Genomic DNA, 26,833 nt, shown 5'->3' on the forward strand with positions numbered 1-26,833 from the left:
CTCCGGCCTGGATTGGGGAGGACCTGACGACTGGTCCCTGCGTGAGCTGACGAGGAAGAGGAAGAAGAGAGGAAGGTGTCATCTTCGTCTTCATCGTCTGCTGCTGCCTCTTCCCCTTCGACTTCTAAGGCCCATAAGCCGAAAAAGAAGAAGGCTGCCTCCCCCCCTAAGAAGTCTCCTTCGGGAACTTCTAAGGGCCCGTTCCACCCCGGTGGGACGGGGGGTCCTTCTGCTGGTCCTCCTGCTCCTTCGGGAGCGGGGCCCGTCTCCCCTTCCGTAAGGAAGAGATAGACGGGGACCAGAGGAGTACCGGTTAGCGCTGGTACTTCCTCGCCTGGTGCTAGCGGCGATGCCGCTACGCCAGGTTCCGGCTCGGTCTTTCGTTCACGAGAGATCCCGAGTGTACGCTCTCCCTCAGGAGACCATGCAGCCAAAGTTTCGGCGCCAGAGTTCGCTCGGCGCCAAGACCGCTGCACGGAGCAGAAGGTTGGTGAGAGCCGCTCAGGTGACTCGCCAGGCCAGCGGCCGCTCTCGCAGCGACCACCTGGTAACCCGGGTTTCCCCCCTAAGAAGGCTCCTTCGGGAACTTCTAAGGGGGGGTTCTTATGCCGGTCCTCCTGCTCTTTCAGGAACAGGGCCCGTCTCCCCTTCCGCGAGGAAGAAGAAGACGGGGACCAGAGGCGTACCGACTACCATCGGTATTTCCTCGCCTGGTGTTTGCGGCGCTGCCGCTACGCCAGGTTCCGGCTCTGTCTCTCGTTCGCGAGAAGTTCCGAGTATACGATCTCCCGCGGGAGAGCGTATAGCCAAATTTTGGCACCAGAGTTCGCATTTGGCGCCATGACCGTGGCACGGAGCAGAAGCTGGTGGGAGTCGCTCAGGTGACTCTCGCCAGGCCAGCGGCCGCTCTCGCAGCGACCAGCTGGTAACCCTGGTAGACGTGACTGTCTCTAACCAGCCACAGGCTGGGGCTGGGAAGAGGTTCCCCCCTCTCGATCGTTGGTGCCAGCCTCGGCTGGTACCAGTGGTATGACGCGCCGCGAGGACACGCACCGGTCTCACCGCGACAGTGGTCTCTGCAGGTCTCCTGCTCCTGACCGCCGCTCCCACAGGGACCGGGCGGATAGGGGGACCAGCAGCAGCTCCTCTGCACACGAGATCAGGGCTGCTGTTCTCGGTCTAGCCGTTTCCCTGGGAAACGGCTTGACTAGGCCTGCAAGTGGCGATCGCCTGCAGCCCTCCAAGCCCGCTGGTTCTGCCAGCGAGCGGAAGAGGAGCGCCATGTCTTCCTCTCCCGTGCCTGCAACTTCCTTGGTTTGCACCAGGAAGAGCGAGGCACAGCGGGGTGATCGTTAGGGGCATGCCCTGCACGATCGCGTCACGACGCCGTAAGTACCAGGTACGATCTTCGGACCGACCAGGACGTACGCGCAAATGGCAGGAGGAATCCGAGAGGGATCTATCGCAGTTCCTCCTTCTTAAGGGGGAGGTTCTCGGAATGCTCTTGTTTGAGGGGCTTGACGGTCCTACTCTGCAAGATGCTATGACTTCCGAGATCCAGAGGAATTTTGTCGAGGTTATGGCGCTGATTCGTCAGCGCAACGACCTCGGGGAAGGATCGCCGCTCCCACCAGCAGAGCACACGTCTCGGCTCGAGTCGTTTTGGGGCCCGAGAGCGAACCCAAACCGACGGTGGGCCTGCCGCGATCAGAGCTTGCTGATTCTGTCTTGAACCAGAGTCTCTCGTCTCCGGATAAGAAGGCTCTCTCAGATCTGGCCGGTCGAACAAGCTACTTCCACCTCCTCTACTGCGACAGCGGTGTTTCTACGTGTCTTCGGACACCGTATTTAAATACCCCTTCGGTCCTCCTGAGAGGTTTCGACCTCGATGAGGACTGGAATGAGTCGGAGGACGGTATCGGCTCTCTCCTGTCAGGTGTCGATCAGCCCCACCCAGACGACGTTCACAGTGGCGGCAGACCCTTACCTACAGGGCGAGTTCGTAACCCTCCTTGGGAAAACGTTTTCTCCTGACGATAAATTTTCCCAGACTCTGAGAGGCCGGCGATGGCTGCTCCTACTCTTCTCCAACTGCTAGTTCCACTGGGAAGGCGAGCGAGTATCCAATTCCTCCCCCATTCCCTCTCTCCTTACGGCTACGAGGGAAAGGGGAGGAATCCTACAGAGATTTCTCTGTAGGATCCCACGTTGGGGACTGCGCTACCGAGGGGACCTTCGGGTCCTACCTGACGTAAGCCCCGGTCGTTGAGGAGGGATCCTGCCCCATCCTCGATTTCTACGGGAATCGAGAGGACCACCAGCCGATATCGTTTGACGAATTCGGTCGGGGTTTCGCAGACTGCTTAGAATTCTACGGAATTTCTAGCGCATTCAGAGTGTTCGAGTTTTTTACGATCTCCAAACACTTAGGCGAGACCACGGTCCAAAGTGAGCGAGACGAGAATCCCCGATAATTGTTACACGATATCGGAACCTCGCCTATGCTCGAATTCCTGGAATTTTCTAGCATTGGAAGAAGACTGCTGCTGAAAGAAGAGTATCTCACAGTAGGCGACCAACCTGGAATAGAGAGAACGGACGGGAACATCCAGTTTGGCTTGAACTATCGTCTTCGTTATTCTGTTCACCATTGAAGCTTTCCTTCGAGGAAGACTTCTCCTTCACTCTCTTTGATAGAGATCGAAGGTGGTCGATCTCCAATCCTTATTTTGTTTTCTTGAAGGAAAAGAATTTAGGATGGAGATCGTTGTTCAGAATCCTACAAATATACTACGTATATTAACCTCGCGACATGATTCTGCTAAGCAGTTGAATTGTCCGAGGGGTAGGCGCATATCCCAGTTACTCTATGGATTGCGACTTAGACGAGGAGTATTCTAATTGAACTGCAACTCGGGGTTGCCTGCAACCTCCCAGGCCCAGGAGTTTCCAGTTTCAATTTTGATATACTTATGGTTTTGTCACGACAACACCATTTCAGCTTTTGTATTTACGAAATTCTTTGTTTCGCCATACAAATATAATTGCTCGAGCATATCTTTTTATGCTTGGTGGTTCTAGCCGAACGCATTCCTTCGTGGAAAGGATTACTTGGCAACTCAAGATAACGAGTCGGCGACAGCTACTGCGTATTGAATTGCCCGAGGCAATTCAGTACCAGCTGCCGCTTTGAGATGCACGGTTGGTTATGTCTTTCTCCCCTGCTTTGATTGAATACCAACCGTATCTCTGCCCAACAATCACGGACTTAAGTCTCTGATAAACGGGGATTCTCGCATACATGAATGACCATCTACTGCTGTGACGCTCAAATTCATCGCCTTCAGTATTGCGAGAATTTACAACAGAGATATCTCTTCGACTTTCATCTTTCTGTTTACCGCATGGTAACAGAATTCTGTAATGGTCTCTTGCTGCATCGCACTGCGATAATGCGAATGATTTTTGCGGAATCTGAGTTTGTCCTCAAAATATCTCATATTCGGAGGTGTGCAATTATTCATTGTTCACCCCGGATTAGCATATATATTGAAAGACATCGCCTACTCCCACCTGCAGCTCTACTTCCAAACGTTCAGCCCATGAGAAGCAGTTCTTCAGGTGGCTCTCCCCTGTGTTTTCATTACTGAAGAATGCCCCGCTTTCATTGCAACTACGACTTCTCACCGGACAGCAGTGAAATAGCGGTTAGCGTTTTCAGTCATTTGTAAGCACAGGTTCTGAATCTTGAGAATCCTTCTCTCGATTCGTCTGTGAAGACGTAGGTTGCATTCAATATCTACCTTCGTCTTCAACGGCACATAGTGTTGTTTCTCCTTAGCTGAGATTCAACAACTATGAGAATGTTTTGCCTTCAGGGACCTCGGTCTCTAGAAGGCAATTGACTTTCGCCTGTTGGGCACATGCCTTAAGAGAATCATCACCTCGCCGTCCGTCATGGGTGACAAACAAATACATTATTTGTTTGGTCTCTCGGCATAACCCTTTAAAGGCGAGGGTGCACGTGACTTACTCGGATGCTTGGGACAACTTGCCTTAGTCACTCCCGATACCGAACCAGTCAGTCGGCAGCTGTCAGAGCGGCTGAGTCAGTTACGAACTACGCTGTGGACTTAGTTCGGTTGTTACAGAGCAATCATTACGTTCGTCTTTTAATAGCTTGTCACAGTACCCATACCATCGACACCCACCATGGAGTGTCGGTGTCCTATCCACTACCGAGAACTTCGCTGCATGGGGATAGGAGGATGCGAGACTCTTCGTGGCAAACAGACAGACCAGTATGGGTACTGGACATCACCGAAGTCGAGAAGAGGGATAGGTCATGCGACTATTCCCTTCTTTTCCTCTGAGAAAACTGCATGACTTTTCCTGCGAAGTCAAGCATCCAGGGGATGGGGATCCGTGATGCTCGATTTCGTACCGAACTTCGGTCCCTGACAATCGGTTCGAGTCGTTCACAATCCCCTCCCTAATGGACTTCACCGCCTTCGATGCGAAGGAGATGCTGCTTTGTCCGCAAGAACTTCTCCGTGGCGCAGGTACTGAAGGCAGGGGTCTGGTCCAACCCAGAACCACATTGCACCTCCCCTTCTACCACTTCGGGATATTGCCCACATGTTCGCCTTGGATCTTTTTCCTTGGGACCCGTGGTGGCTGCTCAACACGTTGTGTAGCGAACCCAGACCCTCGCAGGCTGAACAGCATCGAGTCCTGGTGTGACCGTAAGAATGGATGAGTGAATGAGAGTGTGACTGGCTCCTCTTCCATCTCTTCTTCCCCCTCTACCTGTGGGTAGAGGAACACGGTCGTCACCCTGCTGGATAAGGACAAGATGCAGGTGAGCTACTCAACAGAGCCCCATCCTATCCCTTTCACTAGGGATAGGAGCGTATATCCACCACTTCCTCCAACAAGGGGAGGAAGTGGATGCCAGCTTGAGACAAACCCATACTTTATGTTGCCTCTTGCAAACAGGAACAAGTTCTTGCTTGCTGGTACGAAGAGAATACGCTCTTGGCCTTATCCACTTAGTACTCGGCACCAGAAGGTCAGACCATCGATCCTGCGGTGCACACCCCGATCAATCGGACAGAGGCTTGGATCCCTCCCCCCCCCCCACCCTCGCTCTTACGACCAGGGAGGCATTCCAGGGATGGACAAACACCAGTCTGTCATCAAAATGGACTCAGATTCCTCCCACCAAGAAGTGAGTCTTCCTATTGTAAAGGACCGATGGTTTTTTGTATTACGTATCGGAACAAATGACAATTTGTCGAAAATTGCATTATTCCTAACTATACAAACCTGAGGTCCTTTACATATAGTCCCTCCTCATGTCACCCCTCACTCTGCGTATTTTGCATGGGCCAAAAGCAAAAGTGATTTGTTTAGCCGCGCGACTGTCGGACAAGCAGTTAACTACCGTTCTCCCCTTGTTCGAAGCTTACGACCGTTCCAGCTGCCGCTAGCTACTTCCTATTGTTAAAGGACCTCAGGTTTGTATAGTTAGGAAAAATGCAATTTTCGACAAATTGTCATTTTCAGTGGCTCGGCATTCAGTGGGACCTGAACTCCCACACTCTGTCAATTCCGTTGGCCAAAAGGAAAGAAATAGCCAAGTCAATAAGGCAATTCCTCAAATGCAAACAGACATCAAGGAGAAACCAGGAAAAAATTCTAGGTTCTCTCCAGTTTGCGTCAGTCACAGATGTTCTGCTGAAAGCAAGGTTGAAAGATATAAATCGAGTTTGGCGCTCAAGAGCAAACATCAAATCTCGAGACAAGTTGTCATGCATCTCGCCGATTCTTCACAAACGTCTCCGCCCCTGGGCGGAGGCCAAAAACCTGTCCGAACTAGTCCCTCTCCAATTCCCTCCTCCGGCGTTGGTTATCCACACGGACGCCTCTCTGAGCGGTTGGGGGGATTATTCCCAATTCAAGAAAGTTCAAGGGACTTGGTCGCCTCAGTTCCGCCGGCTTCACATAATGTACTGGAAGCTATGGCAGTATTCCTCACACTGAAGAGGCTTCTACCAGCCAAGAATTCCCATATCAAACTAGTATTGGACAGCGCAGTGGTAGTACACTGCATCAGCAGGGGAGGACCCAAATCAAGACATGTGAACCATGTCATGATAGCCATTTTCTCTTTGGCAGCAAAGTACAAATGTCATCTATCCTTCACTCATCTGGTGGGAGTAAGGAGCGTGATAGCAGACGCTCTGTCTCGGTTAGTTCCTCTAGAATCGGAGTGGTCCCTGGACAGGCGCTCATTCCAGTGGGTATGCCAAAAGGTCCCAGGCCTCCAGGTGGATCTTTCCGCGTCACAATCCAACCACAAGCTCCCTTGCTATGTGGCCCCCAACCTGGACACTCTGGCCTATGTCACAGACACCATGTCCATAGATTGGAATCAATGGAGAAAGATATACATCTTTCCTCCAGTGAATCTTCTATTGAAAGTCCTGAACAAGCTCAGGTCGTTCAAGGGACAGGTGGCTCTAGTAGCCCCGGATTGGCCCAAGAGCAATTGGTACCCTCTCCTTCTGGAATTGGGTCTTCGGCCTCAAAGTATTCCGGACCCCAAACTGTCTCAATCAGTACAAATGAGGATTGTGTTCGCTTCCTCAGGAACTCTCAAAGCCCTAACTTTATGGACTTCATGAAGTTCGCAGCTAAGAGGGATGCAAATATCGATCCCCAAAATATCCTTTTCTTAGAATCGGATAAAAGGGAATCAACATTGTGCCAATATGACACAGCAGTTAAAAAACTGGCAAATTTGAAGGAAACGGATTCTCAAACCATGACAGTTAATTTAGCTATATCCTTTTTCAGATCCCTGTTTGAAAAAGGTCTAGCAGCTAGTACTATTACAACCAATAAGTCAGCTTTAAAGAAAATCTTCCAGTTTGGCTTTAAGATAGACTTAACAGACTCTTACTTTTCGTCTATCCCTAAAGCTTGTGCTAGGCTCAGACCTTCAGAAAGGCCTAGTTCAATTTCATGGCTCTTGAATGACGTTCTCAAACTGGCTTCAGATACTGACAATGATTCATGCAATTATATGATGATATTAAGGAAAACATTATTCTTACTAAGTCTGGCCTCAGGAGCCAGGATATCTGAACTGTCGGCTCTTTCCAGAGACTCTGGCCATGTCGAATTTCTCCCTTCAGGAGAAGTTCTATTATCTCCAGATCGCAGTTTTTTGACTAAAAACAAGGATTCCTTGATGAGGTGGGCCCCTTGGAAGATCCTCCCTCTTCCTCAAGACCCTTCTCTATGTCCAGTGACGACCTTACGAGCCTATCTGTCCAGGACATCCTCTAGGTCCTCAGGTCCCCTTTTTATAAGGGAAAAAGGTGGCACTATTTCCTTAAAAGGGATCAGGCAACAAATCCTATATGTATTTTACTAAACAAGCCAATCCTGATTCATTCCCTAAAGCCCATGACATCAGGGCAGTAGCCACCTCTATTAATTACTTCCAGCACATGAATTTTGATGATTTAAAAAAGTACACTGGCTGGAAATCGCCGACAGTTTTCAAACGTCACTACCTGAAATCCTTGGAATCTCTTAAATTTCCGGCAGTGGCGGCGGGAAACAGTTTCCCCTGACAATGTCTAGTAGTTGTAGTCGAACATCCAGATCTCCTTTCTACCTGCCTCACTAACATTTTCCTTTGATCCTGCCGTCAGGCTCAATCCTGTTTGAGCCTTAGCTGCCTAAAAAGGCTATGTATCGTGATGTGTCCCTTATTTTTATGCTAGGGTCACTCACACCTGTAAATAGTTAGCCAAAATAGGCTATTTTGTGCTGATCTCCCTTATTTTTATGCTAGGCGTGGGTGGGTGAGTAGTAGTAGTTGCTGGCACGGGCTGTGTACCAGCTCTCTCGGGGAGGGGGATTTTGATGGAGGAGAATTCTAAATGACAAGAGGTCCATGGTAGTGGTCTCACTCGCCCCAGTACCATACCGACACCTTCTTTTTATTTAGGGTGAGCGAGTCAGGATACTCTGACATCCCCCTCTTTTATTTTTCTCTGGTAATGTTAGTATCATTTACCCAGAAATATGAACTGAAGGGATATATTTCACTGGGCGACACGGACCCTTGCTCAGAAATAGATTTTTCCTTCGTCAAAATCCCTTTTATCATTTCCTTATACTTTTTGAACTTATTTAACTAGATGGAATTAAAGAGAGAAAAAAGTTAGTTTACATGTATTGCAATTTGGTCGCTCTCGCTGCCTGATTGTACGCTGCTGCGCCTGTCACACGTGAAATTTAAAAATACTTTTAAAATATTGACGTACATATCAGTATTACGTAATTGCCAACCCCATTGCAAAATCAAATTATCACAAGGCAAATTATTGGACTCTGTAAAATGTGAGAAATGCTTGTGTCCTTCAGTTAGTGTTTATTCTCTTGTGCTTCTTTATTTTCAGCTTTTCCTATCTATATATGGGGTCGCTGTTTATTAGTCTTCATCTTCTGCGATCATACACCATTGCCTCACTCACATTCCTCTCCTGCATGTCCCTGTTAACTGTGTCTCTCCATCTCATTCTTGGGGTCTACCTCTCCTCCTTGTTCCGGGTACTTCCATGTTCATGGTTCTTTTACTTATAGAATCCTTGTCTCCTCTCATAACATGCCCAAACCATTGCAATCATCTTTGTTGTAGCTTCTTTGATACTTCTGTAACTTTCACTGTCCCTCTTATGAAGTCATTCCTTATCAGGTCTCTCCTTGTCACTCCTCACACCCAATGTAACATTCTCATTTCTGCCACTTCTATCCTTCTCTCTTATGCTTTCTTCATGGGCCATGTTTCACAGCTACATCAACACAGGTCTGACAATGCTCTTGTACACTTTCCCTTCAGCTTTACATTTAATCTTTTGTTACATAGCCTACCTGATGTTTTCCTCCAATTGCAACAAGCTGATTGTATTCTGTGTTCACTTCCTCCTCCTCCATCCCTCCACAATCAGTGACACACGACCCAAGGTGCTTAAAGGATGGGGCTCTTTTTACGTCTTCCTGCTCTGAGTTGATGCTTCCCTCCTGGTCTCGTCCATTCATCCACACACATTCAGTTTTTGCACTGCTTATCTTTAGGCCTCTGTCCTCCAACGCACCTCTCCACAGCTCTAATTTTCGGTCTGCTTCTTCCTAACTGGTAGTTATTGACACTATGTCATCTGCAAACAGCCTAGTTCCTCGTTGGACAAGTGGTTTTTGCACTCGGCTATCAAATCCGGTGGTCCGAAGTTCAATTCTCGGCTCGGCCAACATGGAATCAGAGAAATTTATTTCTGGTGATTGAAATCCATTTCTCGATATAATGTGGTTCGGATCCTACAATAAGCTGTAGGTCCCGTTGCTAGGTGACCAATTGGTTCCTAGCCACGTAAAATATATCTAATCCTTCTGGCCAGCCCTAGGAGAGCTGTTAATCAGCTCAGTGGTCTGGTTAAAATAAGATATATTTAACTTTTTCTCTCCAGCCACTATCACATCCATTACCATATCAAAAATAGACTCATGGCAGAACCTTGGTGGAGTCCAACTTTTCACCTCAAACTTCTATTGTTCTCTCTGAGCTTCTTACCTGTGTTGTTTCTCTATATATATACTAGACAATCCTCACATATTTTTCTGAGACACCTTTTTCCCTCATGCACCTCTAGATTTCTTGCCTAGGCACTCAATCATATGCTTTCTCAAGATCTATAAATACTAGATGGCATCTGTTGTTCCTTTTCTTGGTGAGTTTCATCCCTTAGCCTTGCCTTTATTATTCTTTCACAAATTTTCAAGGTATGAGCCATCAGTTTTATGGCTCAATAGTTGGCACAATCTTGGATGTCCCCTTTATCTTTGTAAATGGGGACTAGAAGTCTGTTTCTCCAGGCGTCAGGTATCTTCTCCTGCTGGTAGATCTTATTGAACAAGTCCCACACGATGTTAATTCCTTCCTCTCCTAAGGAGAGGAAGAAATTAACATACCAGACCGGTATTCCATCTGGTCCCACTGCTTTACCCTTCTTCTCTGACTAATCCTGGGGACTTCTCTTTCATTTGCTATTCCTTCCTCAATGATATTCCTGGGATTTTCTTCATTTAGGAGATTTTCAGAATGCTCTCTCCGTCTACTTTTAATTTCCCCTTCTTTTGTTGGAACCTTACCATTTCTATCTTTAATTTGCTTAATGTGTGTGAGGTCTTTTATTGCTTTGTCTCTAGCTTTGGCCATCCTGTGGATGGATGTTTTTTGGCCCTCCGGTGTGTCTACATTCTCATGCAGATCATTGAAAGCAGCAGCCTTTGCTCTGGCAACTTGTTGTTTTGCAGCTTTATTTGCTTCTTTAAATGTTTGCTTGTTTTCTTTTGTTCTGTGTTTATTATAGTCCTTTTGGGATTCTTTCTTTTTCTTAATCTTGTTTTGTGTGTGTTCATTCCACCATCAGCTTTCTTTATTTTTTGGTAGACCTTTGCCTGATGTTTTGCCTAAAACTTCCTCTCCATATCTTAGGATCACTTTGCTGTTAAACTCCCACTAATCATTTACATCATCTTCCAACTTTATTTCTTTCAGAATATTCTCCTTAAGCCTAGATCTCAACTCCATATTTTCTACCTTCTCTAGCTCCCACCATTTGATCTTGGGGTTACTTTTCCTCTTTCCCTTTGTCCCTTTTCGGATTGAAAAGCCCGCAACCACCAGCTTATGTTGTTGACTAACATTGTCTCCATATATCACATTACAATCATTTACTTCCTTAAGGTGTTGTATCCTACAGAGCAGAAAATCAATTCGACTCTCTTCCACCACTTCTATATATTACATAAACTTTATTCTGGAAGAATGTATTAATTAGTGCTATATCAAATGCCACTGCAAAGTCTATAATGTTTTTGCCTTCTTCGTTCCTCTCTCCCATTCCTGGTCCTCCGGGATTCTTGAAATCACTCCTCTATCTGTACCTATATGTCCATTTAAGTCTCCACCTAATGCAACTCTCTCTTCTTCTGGGATTAATGTTAATACTTCAAACCAACTCCTGGTAGAACATTGACTTCTCTTCATCATCACATCCAACTTGTGGGGCATAAGCACTTATGTATATCACATTTAGGACTTCTTCTGATAACAGTAACTTAATCTTCATTATTCAGCTACTATGTACCTCTTTTATCTTCTTGTGCTCTCTTGTGCTACTGAGGATTATTGTTGCAGTTGCAGTATATATATATTATATATATATATATATACCGTATTATATATATAGATATATATATAATATATAAATATATATATATATATATATAGATTATATAATATATTAAATATGTTACAAGTATTGAAATTATTATTACAAACATGAGAAGTAAATTAATATGTACAGTAGTTATATTTTGAAACTATTTACTACTCAGTTAATACTCCTCCTCTTGTCACCCAAACTTCTACTGATAACAAACATGTGCCTATCAATAATTTCAGAATTAGCAGCATTGGCCTCTGATTTTACTAGCACTTCTTGTTTATAAACTTGGTAGATTCTGAAAAATTCTTGAGTCATATGTGTTAAACTTAGTACTTCCCTGACTGTCAAACAGTGCATATAGCTAAGAAGGTCCCTGGTTACATATACCTACCTATGAGTATCACTAGTGTATAGAACTTTTGTAGTGGACAATACATGTGCAAAAATTAGCCTGTGGCTAAAGAAGCAATTGAAATCATTCGGCTTAAATGTGTTTACTTTTTAAAAGTTCAAAATTCATAATTTTTCAAACATTAAGTTTTTATACATGTACTACTCAATGTAAAGAAAAGCTACAAAAATAGACATTTGGTACTTTTTAAATTGAGTTTGTTCTTATTATTAAGAACGTACAAATATCTTTAATAATATTGACAACACTGTCCAAATTTTATACAAAATGAATGGAACTTGTGTCTCTCATCCAAGTATTTTCAATATCACTAATTTCTAATGTTTTTTGCAGGAAATTGGTTGGGAGAACATGGCTTTTGTTTTCTTAAATCGATTTTTGGACTTGTGTGAGGCAATTGAGGAAGGATCTCTTGATTCTTTAGATCATACAGACTTCTTGGAGACTGACATTCCTTTCGAAATACCTCTTCCTGAGGATTTGAGTATTCCAGAGGCTCTTCGAGAGGAAGCCAAAGAATGGGTTTTGGCAGTATCAATGGATCAGCGAGTGGAACAGGTGAGAATTGTTGTGATTTTGAATACCTATATTATGTGAGTTTTCATATGTACATGGATCTATTAAGACTGATGATGAGTATGCACACTAGGGTAGCTTGGCTGATACAGAATATGGCGAAGCAAAGGTCTAAACTTTGAATCTTTCTTTTTTCATTTTTGTTGTAAAAATCTTCACCTCTCCTCCACCAGTTCTTTCACACAATCCCAACTTTGGTATTTGAATTGTTCCTCACAAACAACATACAAGTCTATTCCTCATTTTTTGATGATTGTTGCTCTAGTAGCAAAAACTCTTCCCCTTATAACTCCTAATGTTGGAGATGTTTTAACCCAGGGTATTAAAGCAACCATCTCTCGACTAGAAGGTTCTCTTATCCTATGGTTTACCAATCTTGCTCCTCACTCCTCTGTCTGAAAGAGTTGATGCTTAAGTTGGTATTCATGAACCACTCATATTGCTTATACTCATGCTACTACTTCGCTATATCTGCGAAGAATTGATTTGCCACTTAAAATGAAAAATATTTGGTCTTTTATCAGTAAAGTCTTCAACAACTTAATTTTCCTCCTCACCTCATGTCTTATTGTCACTGCATTTCTAGTGCCAAGCTTAATAACTTATTTCATACTCTCTTTTTGATAGTGTAGTCTCTGTCTTGTCCTCAAGGATTACTCCTTCCATGGTCTATCCAGAGCTCCATGGTGACCAGACTAAGGTCAAAGAATTCTCTTAACTGGTCTTGTGGCCAGGTATTGTGTCATAATGATAAACATCATAACACGTGATAGAGTATAAATGGACTCAGGATAAGAGGGCACTTTCAGTTATCCTCGGCAAATGCTAATACTCAGTTTACTTACATCAAAACTGCAAAAAGAAGAAGTGGTTATGCGCATATGCGCCGTCGTATTGTTTACATATGACCAAAATCCAACCAACCCTCCACTCCCTTTCTGGTCGGTTAAGAAACAAGTTCCAGTTAAAAATGTATGATTTATGATCATTAGGCTAGCTCCGAGAATTTCGTTCTTCGCTTATTACTAATGTCATCATTGAGGTTCATGGAAATATATATAAGTACAATTTTAAGTTTCATTTAAACATTTTTTAGTTTATAATGTGGAACAATGATTTTATTGTGTGTGAAAAGCCATAAACGGTCGTTTTTTACCAGTATACACGTCGGTGCTAACAATTTACGATCGTTAGCTCCAAGAGTTTCGTTCTTTGCTTATTGATTTCATTACCAAAGTTCATAGTAACATCTGAGTTGAAAGCTAAGTGTATAATTTCTAGTTCCATTTAAAACTATCTTTAGTTTAGACCGCAGGACAATGATTTTATTTTGCATGAAAAGCTGTAAACCAGTTTTTTCACCAGTAATTGTCGGTGCTTCTTACATTATGTGATCGTTAGCTATTTGCAGAAGTGAACATTATTTTGAAGAATTTATCATTCAACTTAGAAGTTTTATATTATTAATTAATATAATATAGATAATCCTTTCAGATAACGATGTCGGCAGTAGCCTACAATCTACATCGATTCACTGAGAATATGTTAGCTAGACTGTAGTAGATATTGTCTGTAGCCTATAACCTAGGATTATATATATCCTTAAGGGGGAACAAAAATAACTTGGCTGAGGTAGTGACCTGAATTAAGATAAGATTTAAGACGTTCCAGCAGATGTCCTGTTCAGAAGTTTACTACGACGGATTTTTATAGTCATAATGTTCACTTGACTGAGGATGAACCTAGTACAAGGTTCGAAAGCTTTATACGCACATGCGATATTATTGTGGAACTGCAACCATTAGTCCGAATGTTATGACAATTAAAATTAAAATTTTACATAGCCAGTGCAAAAGGACTAATATAGCCATATACAGCTGTCAAAACTAACTTAAACCTCAAAGGGCTTACATTAACAGATTTCTAATAGAATCTATTACAAATATGGAAACTGTATGAGGAACTACAGATGTGTTCCTCATTAATAATTTAATACTGACTAGCTTCTAATAACAACTTGCTTTATATAACTACTGGGCTGCCATTACGCAGGACCCTCAGTTCAAGCATTCCATATCAAATTTTTTGGTTCATTTTGTGCCAGTGGGTATAGATATACCTCCTGCCATGGGTATAGTGTAGGAAAAGAAGATGAGCATTTGCTTGGTTGACAGATATGTACCAAACCTGTAGTATGCTACTGACAGCAAGTTTTAAGGATGAAACTGCTAATTTTAAGATGTCCTGATGATTCCTAGGATTCAGTAGGACTAAGGAAAGGGGAAATTATATCTTTCCGGCAGTTATGTAACCCTTTCTTCTCAGATCAAGACTTATGTTTGGGTTAAAACCCAGTAACATCAGTCCTCCTGTACCTTCCAAGTGTTTTATGTTGGGGCAAGAACCCAGCAACATCAGTCCCCACTGCCTCCCAGGTTAACCCTGCACAGGAATTTTTACATGGAGGAGACATTCTCAGTATGGAATATGAAGTGGGCATTGCCACTGAAATGACCCTGCTGAACCCAGATGGATCAGGGCCACAAATTTCAGCTAGCCATGGGAGAAACCTTCTAGAAGGAATTCTATCACCCTTTGCAGTTGTCGATGCTGAAGGGAATCTTTCCCAAAACTGAAATTGCTATAATTTCAGAGGGGTATTGTAACTTACCCAGGATTTCTGCCCCTTTGTTAACAGGCAGTTACAGTTCAGTTGTTGATGCTCAGTCAGGATGCGCAAGCTTCCCCAAACCGTTTGCACCATTTATCAATTCCATGAGGAAATAGTGAATAACAAAAAATGTCCTTGCCACAGAACGGCAATACAGTGTTCCCCCGTATTCGCGAGGAATGTGTACAGACACACCCCCCCCACCCCAGAATGGCTAGAATCCGCAAATAGTTGAAACCCCTATAAAAACACGTAAAACTGCCTATTTAGTTTAGTTTTAAAACTCAAGAAAAATGCTCTAAAAAATTTTATACCTAGTTTTTTTTAATACAGGCAGTCCCCGGGTTACCTACGGTCTCGGCTTACGACGTTCCGAGGTTACGACGCTTCTCAATTATATTCATCAGACATTATTTCCAGGGTTACGACAAATGTTCCAGGGTTACGACGCCTACAACAGTCATCTGGCAGATGAAATATGACACCAAAAATGCAAAATAATCAATATTTGAAGGTTTTTTTGATGTAAAATGCCATAAGAATGCAGATTACATAGTTTTCAATGTACCCAAAGCATTAAAAGTAAGGTTTTCTTAGGATTTTTGACGATGTTCCGGCTTACGACGATTTTCGGCTTACGACGCGTCTCAAGAACGGAACCCCCGTCGTAACCTGGGGACTGCCTGTAGTTTTATCACAAAAAAGTGCATTTTATGGTGAAATTGATAAAAAACCAGGAGTTTGTGGATATTTCTCATAGAAAAATACTGCAAATGGCTGAATTTTCCACGAATATTGGGCTGTATGTTCCAGAGAAAAATCCACGAATATGTGAGGCTGCTATTAGGGGGGGTTCACCGTATATATAAGGGATGTGATGCATGATTCCGCAAAGGAATCTAAGTCAGTCAAGTACACTCCAAAATGTAAAGGCACTGCATCCTGCAACCCAAAAGTGATAGGGGATGAAATGCTGCCCAAAATAATGTCTAGCGTTGGAATTGTGACTGGAAACCACTCATTGGTCAGTTCTGAGTACAAAACTTCAAATCAGAACATGATAGGAGCTCCAGTAGTCATCCTTGATGATACTAATAAATCCTTGGTTAGAAGCATCAGTGCTCATTTTCTCTCCCTATAGTAAATATCTAATTAATGAGAGAAAAACTATGATCGAACTGTAAATGTGAAAGACCGCTAAGGGGTTCGGTCTTCTTACCTGTGTTTATAACATAAAAAGCTATAGAAGACATCTTTTACTAGGACCAAAGTTGCTCACCATCTGCTTTATACGTATCTTTAGCCCCTTCTGTTTCAGCTTTATCTACAACTCAAAGGCCTACTTTGCCCCTGATACCTGTAAGTTTGACCGAATGGGAAGGTTAAAACCCATCATTGGATAGTGGAATTCTCTTTACCCAGAAGTGTGTTCCATTCTCTCCTCTTTGAATTGGTCACACTCACATGATGTTATTGTTATTATTAATAGGGCTTAGTTTGATGTATAGCCCACACAATACCCAGTGCTGTGTGCAGGAAATGTGAGTCATCTTTAATAGTAGATGATCAAAAATAATGTGAAAGTTCAGATTTCAATCAACAGCCAGTGTCAGATTTTGTAAACAAATTAGTTATGGAAATTTATCGGAATCCTCATTACATTTGTGTATTCAGATGTTAGGTTGTCAAAGAACAGCTCCATAAAAAAGTTTAAAATTGATAGCTAAAGTACATACTAATCCTTTAATGATATTGATAATACCATATGCTCACATTTTTAATACTTGACTGCTTTTCAGATATTGCCCCTCGATGAACGGATGGTGTATGAAGCATCTCTTGTCGGTCCAGATAATAATGTTTATTCTCCCTGCGTAATTACGGGTTATCCAGTAATACGCAACCGTCTCGACTTGAAACGAGGACAGGCGGCTAATAAAGACGACTGGAATAAACTCATAATGGCTACAAAAATGTCTAATTCCTCTGAATGTCAGGATGTTTTGAAGTTCATAACAAATTGGTGTGGTGGTTTGCCAAGCATGGGCTACAATTTCCAGTAATTTGAAGCAATAACCAAAAATCTTCATGTAACAATACAGAGCATCCCGAATTCTATTCTAGTCGGTACTTATTGATGTACTATACTGTTTCACAAGATTAGTTATTATGTTTGCTAGAGTGGAAGAAAACTAATACTAGTCAGGAAGGTTGAGTCAGTTTTGAATTTTGTTAGGAAGTTACATAAACAGTAGCTGAAACAATTTAATTAAAATCATTATATTTAAACAATCATGTTTATTCAGTCAGAACAGATATCGTATAAGGCTCAAGATTTTGAGAGTTGAAACCTCAAAAAGAAAGTTGTTGGGGTCATGACAAACAATCAAGACATTGCAAACATAGTAACAAATAGTACAATTAAATGAGATACAGTCACCTCTCAATTAATGCGAGGGTTACATTCCTGGAGAAAACACATTAATTAGAAACATCTTATTTAAACATATTTTGCCCATAAGAAGCAACAGTAATGAGACGGTTTACGTTCCTGGACTTGGTGAACTCTGCACTGCATTATTAATTATTATGATGTTGGTCAGACAAAAAAGAAAAAACACAATTTTTTCGCTTTATTAATAAATAAATAGTGTTTCACGTTACTAATAATAAATACAGTAAACAAAGTCTTTTGCTTTATTAATAAATACATACAGTGCACTGTGCTATGACTTTGTTTATGTCGACGGCCATCGTCTGCAGCGCTGATGTGCGGGTGATTTGAAATCAACTCTTGGGTACCGGTTCGCGTTAAATCAAAATTTTCTCATTTTTTATACATTTTAAGATATTTTCTACCTCGCCTTAAATAAAAAACGTGTTAATTGAGAGGTAGCTGTACATGTATCTGCATTTGATGGCATAAAAGGATACCCTCCCTCTCAAAAAAAATAAAAATAAAAATAAAAAAAACCTTGATCTTGTATGTGTTCTCAATTGCGGCAGGTCACTGCATTCTCGATAGTACTACTGAAATAACTTTCTTTGTAAACTATCAGAGTTGGTACTCAAAAAGTTTGATAATAATAATAATAATTATGCAAAATGTAGACAGTCAGTAGCAGTTCTGGCAGATTTAAAGTTAGCTTAATATACATTACTCTTAAAAAAGGAAATAAATGGTTGGTAAAAATATGTATAGGAGTGTGTTAAGATCATGTACTATTTCTCTTTTCTTTTCTTTCCTCCCAATCTATTTTTAGAAGTCTTCTCAACCTCCTTTTTAGGAATTTATTCTGTCTCTGTTTCTGTTCCGAAACTCTTTTCCATGAACAAACAGTGCTTCTTATTTGACAAATACAACTCTCAGGTTGTAAATGGCACATTTACAGTTCTATACAGTGAAAGTAAATTTTGATCAGAGAGAGAGGAGTTGTCCTTAAAAGAGTGAAATTAGTATACCTATTAGGAATAATTATGGAGAAAGCGGAGAAAGAGAGTGAGAGATAATTATGTGCAAGAATTCACTGACCTCCAAATCACAACACTCCTCCACCTGTCAGAGTAAATTGACATAGTATTTGACAGCTCTAGCTTCGAGTTTCTCATCGTTAAAATGAAAGGGGAAGGAAAGATATTTTCATACGCATCTTGTAATCACAGTTTTATTATCATCATTTAAACTTATATTAATATTTGAAAATATTAATAAACATATACATATAGGTACTACTGCCATAAAAATTCTCTCATCTCAGTAGAGAGAGAGAGAGAGGAGTTGTCTTTACTTAAAATAGTGAAATGGAAAGGTTATTTAATTTCTTTAAATACTATCACATACGATTTTGTAGTTACAGGTATGTTAGTATTCTGTTAAATAAAATGGCAGAATTAAGCAAATTGATTTTATATATTATTTTCTCTATACTGTAGAATATCAGTTTGCTTAATTCTGCCATTTTATTTAGCAGAATATGTCTAAAAGTGGGTCTTCTACCAAAATATTATAATTATTATTATTATCTAACTTAATAATATTTCAAAATACAGTATTAATAAACATACATACCATAAAAATTCTCTCATCTCAGTAAAAGATAGGGAATTATAATTTTTATTATTTAATGTTATTTAACTTCCACATAAAATCTTGAAAACCTATAAATTACATAAAAAAAATTAAACAAACACTTTTGCAGGGTTTCTTGAGGATTTGAAAATCTTCATGCTAGTATTTTGAACTCACGCAACTCAAATTGCGTAAGATTGAGGTGTTGCTGTATTTAGTGTAATTTTACTTTTAAACTGGACTTGGGAATTTGCATGTAAGAATAATTAGCATGCCTGAATGCTCAAATACTCTAGGAAAATTTCCCTGAAATTTCTTTGCTGAAATTAGAATGAGTCCTGCATCCCTGTTCTCCCTATATGCCATCAAATAACTGCATCATAAGTAGTTTTTGCAATCAATTCTTTGACTTCAAAGTTCTTTTCTTTTTTTGAAGCATAAACAGCCTATGTTACTTAAGCACTCCAAAGGGAAGCCTCAGACTTGTGCTAAAAGGTTCTTTAGATAGTGTATGTATACATATATCAGGACATCGCTATGACTCTTATTGAAACATCTGATGGAAATACAGTAAACATATAGTATTAAGTTTTTAGGGTTTGTCCTACTAGTTCCTTTTTATCTAGTCATTACCATTTACCATGTTGATAAAAGCCAAAGATTGTGAAACAAAGGTTTCATTTTTTATGATAATTATTCAAGATCACCCATGCAGGGGATTAGACAAAGAGATTCCTCCCTAAAAAATTGTAAAAGTGTAGCATGTATTTATTTTTAACCACTTTCATGTGTCAATATTATATGTCAGGAGTATGCTGTTGGAATAATGGCTAATGAAGTTAGTGGTGCTCAAATTACTTTTAAATTTAAAATTACAGACAGTACCTGAGTTAAGGTGGGGATCCATTCCTGATGCACAAATTAAGTCAAATCTTAACTTCCAAAAATTTATAAAAATAATTTTTTTTTTTAAAGTTATGAAAGCCTTTCTTTTAATCCTGTGGTTGGCTCTCACACTGGAAGGATGGCGACTCTTACTTTTTTACACAAGGGAGCTCAGGAAGTAGTACCCTGCCTAAGATTACTTTAACTTGGGATTTTTGCCTTAAGTTGGAGAAAAATATTTTATTAATTTTTTAAGTGTCTTAAGATTGGATCTACTTATGTTGAGACTGCCTTAGCTCAGGGACTGCCTACGAGCAAAAAGTAAGTTAGTTTTCTGCCAGCCTTTCTTCTGTGCCTTAAGGGGATTTAAATACAAAGTGAACATTTTGTTAAGATTATATTAGTATTGTACTCTACTAACTTTATATGAATATGCTTACCTTACTGTATCAGAGTATGTACTATTTTAATAGCACAAAGTTTTTCTAGATATTCACAAAAATAGTTTAGAGTACTATTCATTTTTGAAAGGCATAACAACTAACTACAATACCTTCCTTTATGTTGGGATATATATGTACTGGTATAAAAAAATATAAGCCTATATCTACGCTCTTGTGTTCTTTAATGTCTGCATATGACTCCAGAAGTCATATTAAGTGACTTATTAGAGTAGAAGCAGGAAGTCCTTGTATTTTTAATTTAAAATCTCTTCTTCTAACATAAACTTTATTTAGAAATTTTTGAATAGTTTTAATATAAATATCTAAAAAGGATCCTGTTTTGTAAGTGAATGATGTGTATATTACATTACTTTAGTGTGTTTGCTACAATACTGTACTGCATTAAATAAAAGTAAATGAAAATAGTATACAGTGACACAGGGGGAGATGGGGCCACAAATACACAATGTTCATAGTTCTTTTATTTTATATTGTATGTGCTGTGCAGATTTTACTTATCTTGTAAGTATAAGTAGGTAAAACTGCAGTTGGCTGTGTTTTAGATAGGTTAAATTGTACTGCATTGTACTTATGCTGAGAAGTAATTCTTTAGCAGAAATATATTTGAAATTGAATATGTAAATTCATCATTTAAATTGAAAATAATCTCAAAGTACCAGTTAGGACAGGCTATTAATTACTTGTGGACATTGCCACTAGTGCTTAGGATCTTGCATCCAAATAAGGCTTAGTTCTATGATGGCCCCTGTTAGTACCAACTTTTCTTAGGTAAGTAATTGATCACTCCTCTTGTGTTGTTCAGTAGAAGACCTCACAAAGAGTTATTCTTACACACAAGATTTTTAGTACTGTTAATTCACTGCTGGAGGTAATTATATTGTCAAGACCCGAGCTCACTCTCTCCTCTTACGTGAATCTAGAAGCCTGATCCCTTGAGAAGACAAGACTTTGTTTGTAAGGATTGTGCTTGACCCTCCTCCTCCCTTACTCTCCTTCTCCTGGACTGCTTTAGTTCAGAAGATTTGCTAATACTTCTCTTTTTCACTGCTGCTTATAATTTTTCTCATCATTCTGGGTCAGATCACCCCTAGAATTCTCTGTATTGCCATTTGAGAGTAAGAGGCTTCTCCTTTTAAGGAGGGGTCTTAGCCAACAAAAGCTTGTCTTCTTTTTCCCTGATATACAGTCGGCCAAGTTAACCATAGGAGGTTGATTCATGTGGATTAGGGCATGGTGTCTTGGAGAGTACATGATTTGCTCTCCCTTCAGAACTCCATGACTACGTACTCACAGTTTTTGTTCCAAGGTTATTTTCTTATGATACTCAAGCAGTGAAAGTAGAAGTGCAACCCTGTCTAGAGCTTTGCTCTGTCCATGTAACTAGGTTATTCTTCATTGCCTGTCATGTCATCATTATGCCAAGCACTGGGGCAACTAAGGCCATTCAGAGCTGAAACGGAAATTAACAGTAAAATGTTTGAAAGGTGTTACAGGAGGAAAATCTCACAATTGAAACAATTGTTAGGAGAGGGTGGACAGTAAGATGAAAGAAAGAGAATATGAATGGAGGTACAGTAAAAGGAATGAAAGTAGTGGCCGAAGGGACGCTGCGAAGAACCTTAAGTAATGGCCACATTGCACCGATTGAGGTGCACTGATGGCACTACCCCCCTATGGGGTCCATTGCCTGTTACGACATTTGAAGTGCTCGCATGCTTGCTTGTTCCTGCACTGTCATCACTTCCCTATCCTACTGTGGGACCTATGTAGAGTGAGAGTGGTATTCATCAGCTTTTCCACTGGTAATAGGACTTCCGTTACATGAGGAAACATAATTTTCTCCTTCCACAGTGAACTACCATTAACAGTTCCTGCTTGAGCAGTTCTTGCTTTCCATTTGAGCACTTTTATAGAGGAACAGATGTTAGCACTCACAGTTCCACCTTAGCCTTCAAGTTGATTTTATTCCTGATGCTCTCAAGAAGAGGAGATATCTCAGTGACCTGTGGATCATGTATGAGGTACATCATAGTAATTACAAACTCAGGTACATTAGCTTGACTTCAGGTAGATGATATTTCATGATCCTTCGGTTGAGCCTTCCCCCTCATTTCTCCTTGTGAGGTACAAGCAGAGTTCAGTTGCCTTCTGTAAGGAACTGGGCATATGATAATTGGAGCTTTTAGCATGCTGCTAATCTGGTGCTTCCTCAACAGCATCAGTTTACTAACTTGTATCCTTGAACAATCTCTCAGGTCTATTAGCGAGGAGAAACCCTGGATTTCCTCTAATTTCTAGTTCACAGGATTTGGAGTTGCAACAGCCCTAAATCAGGCATTCAGTTGAGTTCAGAGTAGGAACTGATCTAAAGGACAGCGCACATGGCAAGCCTTTGCTTCTAGAAAACCCATGTGGACCCCTATAAGCTATTGGCTCTTGTTCCTTGTTCATATAGTGGTGCTCAAGCAGTTGTTGTAGCTTTCTCAGTTTTTATCAGACAAGTTTGCATCATGGATGGTCTTAGGTTGGAGCAAAAATCCACCCTTCGCAACTGAAAAGAAAACAAACTGTGTTTGTACTGGTCAAGTGGTTGCAAGCGAGCTACACACCTTAGCATGTGTCAAAAAACTTAGTTCTGATTAGTGTTTTTGTTGTCCTCTCCCAAATAAGATTAGGTGGGTGTAAAACATTAACAGTCAGATGTGGATGGTGATACTGCTGCTCACCAACCTGAGTTTTTCCTGAGGATGAGTTGATTGGTAAATCAAATTCTGGCACTAAATAGCTGACAACAAAGACTTATCCTTTAAAAGACTTCAGGCTTATATATCTATGAAAAACGCACATTACTATGTATACTTGCAATGCTATAGAGTGCCCTGTCGTATTCCATGTTACAGTATTCTTTGAATCATAACCCATGCTTTGTTGTCTGTATCTGTATCAGTAATAAAATGCATATGTTTTCAAAACTCATTAATCATAAATAGCCATACTCCATTCATACCAATTTTAAAGTTCTTGAAGTAAAAAAAAAAAAAAAAACCATCATGCAAGTGAGAGAGCCTGGCCGTATTGTTCCAGGTGATGATTCTTATTGCACTTGATTTCATTGAAGTTTTAAACGCTGCTGTGTTACCCTGGGACCATCTTTGTTTCATGAATTATGCTTTTTTAAATCCTTTACCCTGGTTGGTAACTTCACTTCATTGCCGTAGAAGTGTGATTTTTCAGCTTTCAGTAATTTCCTTTGAAGTAGCTGCCATTATTGTTTAATTCTTGCTTGGTTTGTTTGTTTATGTTTTTTTGTTTGAATGGTTTTTTATGTTGCATGGAACCAGTGGTTATTCAGCAATGGGACCAACGGCTTTATATGACTTCCGAACCACGTCGAGAGTGAACTTCTATCACCAGAAATACAAATCTCTAACTCCTCAGTGGAATGCCTGAGAAGCAAACTCTCAGCCACCGAGGTGGCAGGCCAAGACCATAACAACCATGTCACTGAGGTGCTAATTCTTGCTTGGGGGTTCCTCATTTATTTTGTGTAATGACCTGTCTACATTGACTTTTTTACTTTTGCCAAGACCTTACCAGGTTTGTTTGTTTAGTAAATTGACAGGTAGTTTGTTTACACAGTTGTGTTTACCTTTTTTCCCAGCAAGGAGGAGGATCTCAGGAGCACTGGGAGAGTTAAAATAGTGTTAGTATGACAGTGTATTACCGACCAAGTCCAAGGAAGGGAAATTGATCATTAATGAAGTATGTCTGTACACTTATTTTTCTTTTTGTAATAATTGCTGTAGTATCTTATTTTTCCATCTGAATACTGTTTTATTTATTTCATTTACATTTTTTGTTTTAATTCAATTTTTATATTTTGTAAACTTATTTTATGATGAGCTTTATTCTTTAATTTTTAATTTATTAGGTTATTTTTATTTGGTTTATATTTTTTAAACTTTTTATGGTTCTGTTTCAACTTCTTATAAATTTATAGTAACCTTTTTAACTTATATCTACCAAGTGTTGTTGGTACTGAATCCCATCTCAAACTCTTTGATAGAGTAAGTGATCAGTCAAGATATTTCTTCCAACTCTTAATGTTGACTTGTGGCATAGACATATTTTAAATATTTTTTTTGCATAAAATGTACAACTATGGCAAGTATTTCCTAAGCACTTCTTCACATGACCTAGATGTTTTTGCTCGCATCACTTAAGCAGGCTGCCGCTGCTAGTGGTGTCGATTTTTTAGTATCAGAATCAATACTTTACTCAGTTTACTAGGAACTTTATTTTGATGGAAACTAAAACGTGGAATAGTTTGCCTCGTGCAAATGCGGAGTCTCCTGATCTCAAAATGTCTCCTGAATTCAGGTGTATCAGTTTTATTTTCTGTTCTCTTATACTTAATCCTTCATCACCTTTTCCTTTAAATTGTCTCTTTAGCAGGCTGATTTTCCTTTGGAACCCTCTGTTGCATCTGTCCATAAAGGTTTTCTGCAGAATATTCCAAGAAAGAGGAGTTTGGATATTTACAATTTGCAGACATTAGGGCAATTAAAATTTTTTTTTATAAAAACCAGAAAAAATATTTATTTTACAAGAAGTTTAACCTATGACAAACATTACCAATAGCTCTGACACCAACGACCATTTAAAAGCAAGTGCATTATAAGGATTAAGAAATTGTCCATACTATTTTCTTTTGGATTTTAGTTTTTCAAATTCAATTACTTGTTTCACATGGGATTTTGCTATTTTCTCCATAGTTTTGCTTGTGGAACCATGACCAATTACATCGAGGGCAAATGGCCGACAAACTGCAAACAGTTTCTTGAAACAGACCTTAAACAGAGGATCTTTCATTTTAACACCTTCACTTTCAAGTGACTCTACAACAGCTACTCGCAGTTTCTGAAAGACAACAAATATAAAATGAGAAAATATCACTAAAATTACAAAATACATTCACTGTTAATATCTTTAAAGTTCAGTTATTTCCAGAATAAAAGGAAACTTGAAGCTACTTATCAATGACAGGCTTAGAAAAGGAAAAACAGATAATCCTCAATGGGGGTGGATTTTTGGGTCCAGGACTAACAGGCATAATATGCCAAAAGTTATTTATATTTTTCCAAGTAAACATATGAAGTATCCTTCTCTACCTGTGCTACACTGGCCATGTACAGGCTGAACAAGGGTGGCATGCAGGTGGAGATGAGGGAGAGGGGATGCCCAATCTCACCCAATTGAGACAGCCCAATTTCCTTTCAGCTTGTGTTAAGAAAGAAAAATATGAAAGTGAAAAAAAGTGGGTTACCCAGGAAAAATACAAATTACTTAAAAACTTTGGTAAAGTTTGTTTTTTATGGGTATACAAAGTACTCCTATCATATGTGAAAACTCACTTTTACTTGCAGGCAGAGGAGTGTATCCATGCTTAAGAGATGGCAGTCAATGCTCTTCTGGCATGGCCCTGAAGGGTGGACCAGTGCTGTTCCACTTTCTGCCCCAAAGACAGTGTGGTGCTTACCTCTACCCAGGCTCCACATGTTGTGGACCAGAATCACATTAGACTAATCCTGAAGAATTCTGTCCCCCATCTACATTAGTTAGAAACCATCAGTCGTCAACCTTTGTTATGGATAAAAAGGTTCTACCTTGCCTCCTCTCTTCTGTTATAGGAGGGGAGATGGTGATTGCATTCTAAATGGCTTGTAGTACCACTTGCCTATAGTACTCTATGGGTCCAGCTTGTACTCCTGCAAGAATGTTCGCAGATCTGTCATGAGTGAGAGAACAGGTCCATGCCACACCACTTCTCCCCTCTAGCCAAAGCATTCGAATGACCTGTGGGAAATCTGGCCCAAAGAAAAAGGTGTCAAGGTACTTGAGGGCAACATCCCTCAAGTGGAATGACATGAAGATAGTCTGACAGCATCAGACTGCTGCCCTCATTACCTGTTGGACTGAATGTGAGTGAGGGTTCAATACCCGTAAATGAAAAATACCCATATAGCATGAGTCTTAAAATGGTGAAACAAATCAACACTTGTGTAATAGTACATTTATATATATAAATGTAAAACTGTAAGGATAGCTTTTAGGAATCTGTTCGGTTCCCCTTTTCAATGTGACACATCGATGTAACACTCCAGACAAGTAAACAGAAAAGGAATCAAAATCACTCCAAGTAAACAGGAAAGGAATCAAAATCACTCCAAGTAAACAGAAAAGGTATCAAAATAAATGACTTGTTTATCACCTATAGAACCGGTTGTCAAAACATTTATCAGGCATTACCTAATGTGTGTTTGACATCCGGTGTCAGATTGAGAAGGGCACTGAATAGATTCCCAAAAGCTATTCTTACAGTTTTAAATTTAAATATATGTACTATTACATAACTGTAGATTTCTTTCTCCAATGCCCATAATGTTG

General features: G+C 40.5%; 2 protein-coding genes across 2 annotated transcripts in view; one reads left to right on the forward strand and one right to left on the reverse strand.

Annotated features, from left to right (window-relative positions):
* The window catches only part of LOC135222494 (intraflagellar transport protein 172 homolog), a 369,686-nt gene extending 349,154 nt beyond the window's left edge, over positions 1 to 20,532 (forward strand). The window contains 2 exon segments of the mRNA XM_064260577.1: positions 12,055 to 12,279; positions 16,768 to 20,532. Of these exon segments, the coding sequence (XP_064116647.1) occupies positions 12,055 to 12,279; positions 16,768 to 17,031 (489 nt within the window). The 3' untranslated portion in view covers positions 17,032 to 20,532.
* Positions 20,533 to 24,959: 4,427 nt separating this feature from the next.
* The window catches only part of LOC135222044 (uncharacterized), a 261,893-nt gene continuing 260,019 nt past the window's right edge, over positions 24,960 to 26,833 (reverse strand). Inside the window, exon 17 of the mRNA XM_064260178.1 lies at positions 24,960 to 25,306. Coding sequence (XP_064116248.1) covers positions 25,088 to 25,306 — 219 coding nt within the window. The 3' untranslated portion in view covers positions 24,960 to 25,087. The remainder of the gene's footprint in view (positions 25,307 to 26,833) is intronic.

This window comes from Macrobrachium nipponense, chromosome 3 (assembly GCF_015104395.2).
Source record: "Macrobrachium nipponense isolate FS-2020 chromosome 3, ASM1510439v2, whole genome shotgun sequence".
In the NCBI taxonomy this organism is placed as follows: Eukaryota; Metazoa; Arthropoda; class Malacostraca; order Decapoda; family Palaemonidae; genus Macrobrachium; species Macrobrachium nipponense.